Source organism: Pseudorasbora parva, chromosome 9, assembly GCF_024679245.1.
Source record: "Pseudorasbora parva isolate DD20220531a chromosome 9, ASM2467924v1, whole genome shotgun sequence".
In the NCBI taxonomy this organism is placed as follows: Eukaryota; Metazoa; Chordata; class Actinopteri; order Cypriniformes; family Gobionidae; genus Pseudorasbora; species Pseudorasbora parva.
In genome coordinates this window covers 5,018,567-5,030,682 of record NC_090180.1, presented here as the reverse complement: position 1 = coordinate 5,030,682, position 12,116 = coordinate 5,018,567, and the positions used below count along the sequence as shown (strand labels likewise).

At 34.6% G+C, this 12,116-nt stretch overlaps 1 protein-coding gene across 5 annotated transcripts in view; it reads right to left on the bottom strand.

Annotated features, from left to right (window-relative positions):
* Positions 1 to 694: 694 nt before the first annotated feature.
* The window catches only part of ralyl (RALY RNA binding protein like), a 30,488-nt gene continuing 19,066 nt past the window's right edge, over positions 695 to 12,116 (bottom strand). Inside the window, exons 1-8 of one of the 5 annotated variants that reach the window (XM_067453005.1) lie at positions 10,635 to 10,771; positions 6,538 to 6,610; positions 6,403 to 6,450; positions 4,145 to 4,299; positions 3,779 to 3,892; positions 3,236 to 3,381; positions 1,725 to 1,762; positions 695 to 1,282 (exon numbers count right to left, since the gene is read on the bottom strand). In XM_067453005.1, coding sequence (XP_067309106.1) covers positions 1,730 to 1,762; positions 3,236 to 3,381; positions 3,779 to 3,892; positions 4,145 to 4,299; positions 6,403 to 6,450; positions 6,538 to 6,610; positions 10,635 to 10,698 — 633 coding nt within the window. In that variant the 5' untranslated portion in view covers positions 10,699 to 10,771 and the 3' untranslated portion in view covers positions 695 to 1,282; positions 1,725 to 1,729. Of the gene's footprint in view, positions 1,283 to 1,724; positions 1,763 to 3,235; positions 3,382 to 3,778; positions 3,893 to 4,144; positions 4,300 to 6,402; positions 6,451 to 6,537; positions 6,611 to 10,634; positions 10,772 to 12,116 lie in introns of those variants that run through there. The other 4 variants (XM_067453000.1, XM_067453002.1, XM_067453003.1 and 1 more) reach the window with 4 other exon arrangements.

Below are 12,116 nucleotides of genomic sequence, written 5' to 3'. Positions count from 1 at the left end.
TAAATGCAAAACCTCAGATAGAGTGTACAAATTAAAGTAATTACAAATTGAGGTTGTTTTACTAATAGTTTTTATTTTATTTTATGAAATATAGTATTATTTTTAAATTATTTTTTTAAACCCTGAAAAATTGGTTACATTGAATTTATAACAAAGCAACCTTTGTTTTTAGTGTGGTCAGAGTCAAAGTATCCAAAAATAATGTCTTTAAATGTTACTGATTTAACTTTCCGGATATTATCTCTAATAAATGTGTTAATATTTTTCCATAGCTGTTCAGTATATAGAAACATGACCAAAATAAATGATAAACAGCTTCTGTGTAAAATTGGCAAAATGAGCATATTTATATTTATTCATAAAATATTTAACAGGGTTAAATGTATTTGTTATTTTGAAAGACACTTCTTTTACTTTATTAATGAGAAGTAATATATATATATATATATATATATATATATATATATATATATATATATATATATATATATATATATATATATATATATATATATATATATTAAAAGGACCAAATCTTTTTCCAATTTAAATCTTTAAATAAATTATTCTGTATCTTAAAACTTAGTGAGTTGCCTACCTAGCACGCTGTTTTTTATTATTATTGCAAGAAAAGAAACAGCAATTCAATACATTCACAACCAGTGTGGAATATCCAAAAGTCAAAAAGGTGATACAATCGATTTTATTTCACAAATGTGTGACAATATTAAACACATAGAAATAAACACTTTTCAGATGAGGTATAAACCACAATAAAATATAGAAAAGAAATGGACAGACATGTAAAAGGTAGCATTTCTAATAATGCATGAGACATCAGTCCTTCGTGATAGTTTACTTACATAAATGTACATTCAATAAATATTATTTAAATATATGGATAATCATTTAATGCTGCAAAATAAAAAACACATAGGCTATGATATAACATTATCCATTTATTTGTAAACTTTCATGACAATGACTCTTAAGTTTGTCACTTGTTTTTCTAGACAAAATACATGAATTATTGTACATATTTAGTCGATAGCTGAAAAACTGTTTCAGTTTTCACTGTTGTTATTTACACATATTTCATATATGCCGATATCAGAATAACTTCATAGATCTTACTTTCAAATTTCTTACAAAAACAGAATGAATGAACAAAATAAATACAAATACACATACTCATACATACTCATGAATTAATACATAAATAGCTTAACAATTCCATCTTGATATCTTCCAAAAATTGTAAACATGTGCACTGCTCTCAGTCCTAAAAAAAGAAAGAAGAAAAAGCAAAAACAGACAAAAAAACTGTTATTTTATAATAATATAACCTAATAAAATGTGTGTTTCATGGGTATTATTACTTTTTTTGTATAAGAAAACTGTTGGCTGTACACTGAATTAAGTAAATAAGAATTTGTGCTTGTTTGATTGAAGGTCAAATGATGAGAAATTTCAGAAATATTAATGGCTTAAATAGCTTTTAATTTACAGGGCATTGCTTCTAAATGCAGAGGTCTGTCTGAAAATCATGAGAGCAGACGAGCAGTAAACCGCACAACACAATGACATTCTTACACAGAGAGCAGAGAGTACACCAGTGTCAGCCAGTACATTACACAAAACTCTTGAAGGACAGAGGCAATTTGATGGTGTCACACAAAATAGAGAATTATTAACATAATGTGACATGTATTTGTGGTACAAACCTTGTTCAGTTGTCTACATCTGATATGTGGTTTTCTACCTGGGACACACACACAATTAAATCCTATACAAGTTACTTACTCATATATTTAATTAAAAAAAGACATTTCACACAAGTTTAAAGGGATAGTTCACCCAAACATTTAAATTAGCCCATGATATACTCACCCTCAAGTCATTCTAGGTGTATATGACATTCTTCTTTCAGACGAACACAATCAGAGTTATATAAAAGTTCAAGCTAATTCAAGCTTTATAATGGCAGTGAATGGTCCATAAAAGTGCATCTTTCCATTATAAAAGTGCATCCATCCATCCATCATAAAAGTGCATCTATCCATCATAAAAGTGCATCTATCCATCATAAAAGTGCATCTGTCCATCATAAAAGTGCATATATCCATCATATAAGTGCATCTATCCATCATAAATGTGCATCTATCCATCATAAAAGTGTATCTATCCATCATAAATGTGCATCTGTCCATCATAAAAGTGTATCTATCCATCATAAAAGTGCATCTATCCATCATATAAGTGCATCTATCCATCATAAATGTGCATCTGTCCATCATAAAAGTGCATCTGTCCATCATAAAAGTGCATCTATCCATCATAAAAGTGCATCTGTCCATCATAAAAGTGCATCTATCCATCATATAAGTGCATCTATCCATCATAAAAGTGCATCTATCCATCATAAAAGTGCATCTATCCATCATAAATGTGCATCTATCCATCATAAAAGTGCATCTATCCATCATTAAAGTGCAACTATCCATCATAAAAGTGCATCTATCCATCATAAAAGTGCATCTATCCATCATAAAAGTGCATCTGTCCATCATAAAACTGCATCTATCCATCATAAAAGTGCATCTGTCCATCATAAAAGTGCATCTGTCCATCATAAAAGTGCATCTATCCATCATAAAAGTGCATCTATCCATCATAAAAGTGCATCTATCCATCATAAAAGTGCTCCACATGGTTCCGGGGGTTAATAAAGGCCTTCTGAAGGGAAGCGATGGATGTAAGAAAAATATCCATATTTAAAACTTTACAAACTCTAATCTCTATGTTTAGAGTTAAAACAACTCTAATCACTGTCGTACGGCACGATTACACGAGAGAGAGACGTACCGTGAGAATATGCTAGTTCTCACGAGAACCAAGTTTGTTGACGTCGAAGGACATCCATGTGATGAATTTAATTAAATTCAACATTTTATTTTTTTATTATTTGATTATCTAGAAATCATAAGCCCCTACGACTTATGAAGAAAAACCCCTGGAGCAGCACTTTTATGATGGATAGATGCACTTTTATGGACTCCGAAACAGAAACAGCCATTTATTGCCATTATAAAGCTTGGAAGAGCCAGGACATTTTTATTATAACTCTGATTGTATTCGTCTGAAAGAAGAATGTCATATACACCTAGGATGACTTGAGGGAGAGTAAATCATAGGCTAATTTTCATTTTGAACTATCCCTTTAATGACAGCTCACCATTTCTTTGTTTACCCTGTCATCATATCCATCATCAACTTCATCTGTCACGTCCCAGGACCCTTCCTGATCCACATCCTCTCCAGAATTTTCTTCTGTCTCACTATAGAGTGATTGACAGGCCTTCTCGTGCTTCCTGTGGGCTTCTACACAATATAGAGATCGCAGACATAGAGGTGAATGAGATTAAAGTGCGGCAAACAGCTAAAGTGAATATTTATGGAATTAAAAGGTAGCAAGCTTTCAAGTAAGTAAAACTAACACAGGTATGTGGATGCCCTTCTGCCAGCCCAATTTAATGTGTGTGTGTGTGTGTGTGTGTGTGTGTGTGTGTGTGTGTGTGTGTGTGTGTGTGTGTGTGTGTGTGTGTGTGTGTGTGTGTGTGTGTGTGTGTGTGTGTGTGTGTGTGTGTGTGTAGGGACAGAATGCTGCTGTTTTCGATTTCCTGCACTGACATTGAAAGTGATAAAGACAAGTGTTTTTAATCTACCTCCTGCCAACATGGCCTCTACCCTGACAGCAATGTTCATTTCATCCTCTTACCTGCTTCTGCTAACTGCTTCCGTTCAATCTTCTCTAGCCTTCCCAGTAAGGAGTCGATCTTAATCTTGATCTGAGACAGTTCTTTCTTGATCGTCAAGAGCTGATCGGTTTTCACTTAGATAAAAAAAACACACGCAAAAAATGATGAGGATAAATATATATCTCTGTGATTTTATCAGCTTATTGTATTACTTTTATTTTTAAAATAGTTATAGTTTGGAAGTAGATTATGGCTGGGCAGGGACATGTTATGCCAAAGTTCAGGTTGGGACATGGTGTTCTTGGGGTTAAAACATAATAGAGAAAATTTAGATGACATAAAAAATGGACTTGAAATGATGGACAAATCCAAAGAGCATAAGGAACCTGAAGACAGCCTTCTTAGATAAGAAGAGCAGGTGGACATCTTTGGCTGGAAAGAGTTTTTCGTCCTGCGTGTTGAGAGTGCAACCAAGCGGGAATGCTTGATAGGCATCATTGCCCGAGGGGATGGTGCTAATCTTCCATGGATGTCAAAAATCCTGAAAAGATATTATACCAAATAATTTATATATGATTATTATTTTTATTTATTTATTTATTTTATTTATTTATCACCTTTTAATCAAGTTTGGGGTCAGTAAGGTTTATTTTTAGCAGCAATTTCTGCCAATCCAATTCATCAAAGACAAAAAAATGTATTCTGGTTTCCACCAAAAAATTAAGCAGTGGTTAATGTACCTGTTTTAACACTGACTGATCATGACGACTGCCAACTATTTGAATGGTAGTGTATATACACATTGAGGAATCCTTGTTGATTTTTTAGCTAAATGTATCACCAAAATTGCTATTCTACAAAATATATTTTTTTATTTTTGGTCACACTTTATGGAAAGTGTCCTTAAATACTATGTATTTACATCAAAACAATAAGTACAATGCACTTATTGTGCTCATACTGTATTGCAAAACACTTTTGCTGCTATTGCGGTGTGATACAGGGCAGGTTTAAGGGTGGGTTACGGTGTAAGCTCAACATTAATTACAGCTGTAATTGCATGCAGGTATTTGTTTAAATATAAGTACAAATGTAAAAAAAACAACAAAAAAAACATGTACATACACTGTAAATGCATTATATCAAGTTATTATTTAAATGCTAAAGATGCCTAATATAAAGTGGGACTGAATGTTTTTATTATTTTTAAAGGTACACTATTTAACTTTTGTCCCTAGCAGTTAAAAACAAAAATTGCATGCATTTTGTATTCTGTATGCATTGGTTGTGCTTCGGCTCTGTCTGTGTGGTGTAAGAATTCGACCCTTTACAATAGATAATGCTTTACAGGAAACTCTGTAAGTCAGCTACATATGGCAGTCTATCTGCTCAATAAAATAACTTACTCACCAGTTGAGTAATAAAAACGGCATCTCTGTGTCTCTTTTGCAACAAAATCCAAGCCAATGTTGATTCATGTTTTATTACGAGCCCTGTCACATTCTCTTTTTGCCAGCTGACTCTCCTCTGTTCAGCGTTTTTTTTTAAATGGGTGTGTGACGAGGTATGTTCAAGGAAGAAGAAGGTGGGAACCAGCATTTACATTCAACCCTTTTATCTCAAAACAAGTGAACACAAAACTAAATTAAATAAGACAAATGCCATACACTCTAAAAAATGCTTGGTTGTTTTAACCCAATGTTGGGTCAAATATGGAATGACCCAGCACTTGGGTTGTTTTAACCGAGCGATTGGGTTATTTTAACCCTGCGGTTGGGTTAAATATTTGCTTATAACAACCCAATTGCTGGGTTAGTCCATATTTGACCCAACATTGGGTTGTTTTTTGCCCAGAATTTTGCCCAGAGTGTACACTTAACCAAAGCATAACATTAATAGTTCAAGCCGGTCTTCTCTCGTCCTTAACTGTCGTCGCTCCTCCTTTTTTGCTTCCTAAGCTCCTCCGTGAGAAACTCAAGACCACTGTGGCGTGCAGGTGATGCTCATTATCAATCTCACGCCACATGTATAGAATTTCATTAAGCTAAAGCGATGGGAGAATATCTTAATTAGTCTGTAGACATGCAAAAGAGCAAGATCACTTCTTAGTCCCACTCCCCCTTGATAAGCATAATTGGGTTTTTCTTGCATATTTTGAACTAACTGCACTGATGGGATTTTGTTCATTAGCACACATATATTTTCCACGGAGAAGTATAAAACGCAGCTTTGCCAAATGAGGAGTGAAAGCAAACACATGAAAATGTCAGAGGAAAGATGACCGGCGTGTCTCGCGCTGCTCAGTTAACGACCCGGCAGCTTTCTGACATTCAGCTAATGTCTCACAGGAGAGGAAGGCTCATCATTAGCCTGAGCAAAGGATCGAAGTCAAACCAATAAAATGACATTAATTATGGATATTAAGGGATGCTCTTCCTCTACTTTTTAGCTTTTATTTTTCTCTTCACCTTATCTCACTTTTTCATAGCTTAGGAAAGGTTAAACGAGACATGGTGGATCTTAACTAAAAATGTAATTAACAAAAACCTTACCAATTAAACTACCGAAATACCATTGCAACTCCATTAAATTATTGGGTAACTTTGAATTAATGCATTTTCCTTAGTAATTGCATATTACATACCTGGTATAGAAATCATCCCTGTAGAAATCATACTCAAACTCATAGCCACTTAAAAAAAAGAGAGACAAATGTTATTTCAATCTTTACATGTCTACTGATTACAATGGGAAAAAAACATTAATTTAGGTGTCTCACCTGTATAAGGAGAAGGGACGCTTGGATCCTACTTTTGGCCTGTAAGGACGGGGCTCTCCAGCCATGTTAATGTCTGTGGGAAGAACAAAGGACATTGTGAAGGGACAAAAAAAAAACAGCAAATGCTTTCCTTTATAATAAAGTCTCCCAAAAATGGCTAGTGAATATAATGGGCATAGAATAGCCTCTGTGCCCTCTAAAAGAGCATAGGCATTATGCCAAAGAATAAATAACTGATGGCTCTCATCTGTCTCATCAGAAAGAGAGATGCTATCAGAGTACACACACACAATCACACACACACAATCACTCCTGAGTGCCTTCCAAGGTCACCCGGCACGTTAAGGACGGGCTGCCTGAGTGCCTGACTAAATCACAATTCAGGGCTTTAAGACATTTACAAGCAATTTAAGCCTTCACTCTGATGAAGCACAAAACAAAGCACTAAATCTGTGAGGAAAAGTAGTGCACTTTCAGAGTTTAGATTAGTCTTTGCCTGACTGAGACAAATTCATTATGGAAGGATACAGACCTTTTAAATGGAGGAAGTTGCGCTCTGAATATATTTTATGAGATTGAAGTTTCAAAACATTTGAATAAGAGGGCCACTAAAAGGAATATTGAAAATTACACAAACATATTGGAGTGCAACTGAAACGCCTGAGGAGAAATAGTTGACTGGGAATATCAGGTTTGTTTCATCCTCTTTAATTAGTAGGCACTAATTACAGCTAACCTTCAGCGATGTGAGCGGGCGTTTTAAAGTTTGACCTTAACACACAATTAGTTTGACGTTAACACAGAAGCTTTATACAAAAAAGAAAAATATATATTTAATTAAGATGACTTAAAGTAGTTGAGGTTCAAAGGATATCATTGTGAGTTTGATATCAGTTTGTAAAATGTTAAAATTCTGTCATCATTTGCTCACCCTCATGGGACAAAAAAAACTAAATGATTTCTGAAAAAGACAAAAAAAAGTCATACATAAAAAATAAAATAAAAATTCCTACAGGTTTGGAAAAACATGGTAGTGAATAATTGGCTGATAAATTTTTCATCTATTTAAAGGTGCAGTGTGTTAGATTGGATAAACCCAGCCTGATCTGCCGGCGATTTGATTTCGCCCGGCAACTCAGTCTGGAAACCAGTACATTAATTTCTACTGCGGCGGTTATACTTTTGTTGTTGACTGCATTTATATAGCGCTTTCAACAGACCCTATGGCCATCCAAAGCGCTTTACATATTGCCTCACATTCACCCATTCATACACCAACGGCGGTGTCAGCCATGTAAGGCGCCATCCAGCTCGTCGGGAGCAGCTGGGGTTCGGTTTCTTGCTCAAGGACACTTCGACACTCGGTCAGGTGGAACCGGCGATTGAACCACCAACCTTCTGGTTTGTAGACAAGCTACATGAACCACTGAGCCACTGCTGCCCTTTTGCAGGAACCAATCACAGACTGGCTTATCCATCTGGCTCGTTATTGGCGGGTTTAACAAGATGACAGATAGAGAAGCGATGGGTTTGCCTGTTGATCACGCACCTTGTGGTCTGATTGGTTGAAGGACTATACTATTGCGTACAGACACAGATTCATTTGAATAATGCCCGTTGATCACGCCTCTTGTGGTCTGATTGGTTGAAGGACTATACTATTGCGTACAGACCCATTTGAATAATGCCCGTTGATCACGCCTCTTGTGCAGTAGAAAAGACAGAGCAGACTCCCCAGACTAATGTTTAATCTTAAATTAAGTCTGGTGATAGCCAGACAAGCAGTGTGTTGTATTTTTGAGGATCTATTGACAAAAATTCAATATAATATACATAACTATATTTTCAGTGGAGTATAAAGACCTTACATAATGAACCGTTATTTTTTTATTACCTGAGAATGAGCCGTTTCTATCTACACACACCGCAGCTCCCCTTACAGTGAAATCGCCATTTTGCGTCGTCATGTTTCTACAGTAGCCCTAAATGGACAAACTTCTCTACAGAGTCACTCTCTGCTCTCTCAGACGACTAAATTTTTGTCCTGTGTCGGCCACCGTAGCTTCTCTATGTGCTCAGAAAGGGAGGGGTAAGTGGTTGCTATTCACAACCTCACCACTAGATGCTTTGAAAATGTACACATTACACCTTTAAGATCCTGTTTCTGACACACTAACTTGTATACAGGCAAACACATCCACTATGCATTTAAGCCATACATTTTTTTAGTCAATGCATTCCCTGGGAAATCAAACCCCTGAAACTAGTGCCATGGTTTGAGTCTCATGTAGTCTTTTTGAATGCTTTAATGAGGAAGCAAGTGTTTCAAGTGCCTTTAAGTTTTCCATAATGACTTTGTGAGATCTTAATAATGGTTTCTTGGGAGAAAATATGAACAGGCTGACAAATAATCAGTGGACGGTTTCAACACGGCAGAAAATTCACTCGATATGTGCCGACCATTTAAAATGCCACCATATTTCAGACATGGAGCCATATCAATACCTTAATCTCAGTTTACCAACAGGCCTCTTCTACTCAGTATATGCTGCTCTCCTAAAGGTCTGTAAGAGAAGATTCTCTTAGTGATGACCTCCGCTGAATGTCAGCGTGTCTGTCTATTAGCTTAAAGGAGTTTTTTTTTGACATAACTGAAGACTTGTCATAAATGGCAAACTCTAAATGAAAAATCTGTTCAGATAAATATCAGTAAGTGACTTAGGATATACCCGACTAAGCAAGAAAGAACTTCAAGGACATTTTGCAGACATTATAAACACATAACTCATTTTTCAGCTTCGCTATAGTAGCCTATGAATATTATTCAGACACCTCTGGCATTCGTTGCATCTCTTGAACTAATGAGTGTTTTCCATACACCAGGACCTTATCAAACATTTCTCTTACTTTCTTTATTCATTCCTTTGGCGTGATGTAATTCAGTGACTGATGTACGCAATTATCTGGAACGGTTTGTACACTTGAGGACAAATCCATTTTCAGTGCCGCTCATTATCCCCGGAGTCTTGTGTGTGCAACTACTAAACTTTTCTTTGTAACTTTGATGTGCATCTTTGATTAGACACAAGCAAAACTTGGATGCTCATCATAAACAGATGCAACTTGCATGAAAATTTTACAGCTTTTGGGATTTTGTGTCTTTCTGACAACATCTAATTTTTGACTACGTGGCCTGGTCAAGCCTGCAATTCAAAAACAATCTGTGGTCGAAGAAGAAAAATCATGAAACCAAAATCATGCTCAGCTACTAAAGGTGATGCTTCACATGGAGAACACGCACCGAACCCTCAGAAAGAATAAAGACAGGTTATCATTTCAGACAGGTCACAACATTTTTTAACATATTGAGTTTAGTTTCTTATGTATTTTCTCCGTTAAGGGTTTTTAGAATAGTTAAAATATTAATTTAATTTTAAATTATATTATTTTGTAATATTATTAAAATACAATAATATTTTAATATACTAGTATTACAATATTTAAACATTTTAATAACTAGGTTGCACCAATGGTCAGTGGTATTTCTTACAAGTTATTTTAAATAATTTCAGATCAAGTAGAAATAACTCCTTATGGAAACGGCATAGTGTAAAGTGCATTTATTTGGCAACTTGTCATTTAGCAGATGTTTTATCTCCACAGAATTATGTCCACATCAACTTGTATTTATTAAATGTATATATTAATAATAAATAAATAGATTTGATATATCAAACAACAAAACATAGCATTAAAGAACTATAATATTATTGGGTACACTTTATTTTATTGTCATTGGTACATATGTTACATGTAGTAATAACTTAAAATTATGCATAATTATATACAACTAACCCTAAACCGAAACCAAACCCTAATTCTAAACCTATAGTTAGTACATGTAGTTGCCTAATAAGAGTTTAACACCTTTAAATAAAGTATTGCATATAGTAGATGCACCATTTTGCAAAAAAACAGCCCTTTTAGTAGCAAAACTGCAAAAGTCTTATTATTTTGCATGTTTATAATTATTATTTTGTTATAATTAATTATTAAAAGCAAAAAAAAGGCATCTTATTTGTCTGTAAAATACTCACATCTCTGATTGTGGCGCTTCCCTTTATGCATTGCTCTTCTGTGCATGTCCATTACGTTGTTCATATTATATTTTGAGGAATAAATGATTGCTTTCCCATGAACTCACTTCGCTGTAGTGTCACTCTGAGAGACTGACTGAATAGAGTTCAGCATACAGGCATGCACCATTCCAGACCGTACCACTGACACATCACGGGGGTGTTGACAAATATGTTTCAAAAATTCAAGATAATTAGAAATTAGAAATAATCTGGGCCCGATAAATAGTGCAGAAATCATGCTGTTTTGCATCAATATAAAGAAAAAATGCATTAATCATTATTTAAGACTGCACGTTTTGCATTATTCACTGCATAAGAAAAGAAGCTTTTAGCTATAAATGTATGGCTAGTGTATAAATAATCAACGATTGATGCAGTTTATACTCTTGTCTCAGATTGTTTATCTGATCCCGGATCATGTTGCACATCAAAAGAACAGCATCGCTCAGTTGCTGTCAGTCATTTGAAAATGCTATTGACGGTATAAGCCCGGAGGCTATTCATGCAGGAATATGCTTTTTTCCTTTGAATTAAAGACATACTCTGAAATTGAAGACATTGTGATGCCTTCATATCTGTCAAAGGGTTTCAGATATAGAAAAACTAATTATAGTGACACGAGTACACACTCACTGTGACATTGATATTCTTACAAAAGCTTCTATTCAAGACAAGCATGAAGAAAATAATTTTGATTGGGAAGTCTTGGAAACTAAAGGTCCTTTTTACTCCTCTTGAAGCTTACACAAATCTCATATTGATTATTCATAATGTTCTTTAAATATCAAATGATTTCATTTATGAGGTGTTAGTATTCTTCTAGAGTACTTTTAGTCTCTTTTAGTTTCTGCGTAAAAGCAATCTGCATTAAATGAATGGGGTCATGAGTTATGAATAAATCCTCCACAATAAGCCTTTCTTTGTCATTGCCACTGCAGTGGCATGGATGTTATGCTATATATGTATGTGGCCATCTAGTGGCTGACATTGGCCTTTTTAGTCAAACTACTTTTCTTCTTCTTACCAGTACCTCTTACCAACAAAGGGGGGCAATAAAACACTGTAAATATGAGTCACATGCACAAAAATAAATAACTGAATTCATAATATTGAATAACTCACTTTCTACACCCCACAAAAAAAAAATCATCCTGTTACTAAAAATATAGTAAAGTTTTTTTTAAAATATTTAACCTTTTTAGCAATGTGCATTAAAATGAGAAGTATTGATCTCTCAAACTTACCAGCATTATTCATTTATGTATTTATCATCATCATTAGTAGTACAAAAAAAAAGTTGGTTTAATGTAAAGTAAATTACCTGGTTAGTTCGAGTTACTACAATAAAGAAAATTGGTTTAATAAATAGAAACTCAAAATAAGATGTTATCTGAGCCCCATTAATTATCTAAGCTAGACTGACAAAAGATAAAAACTCAT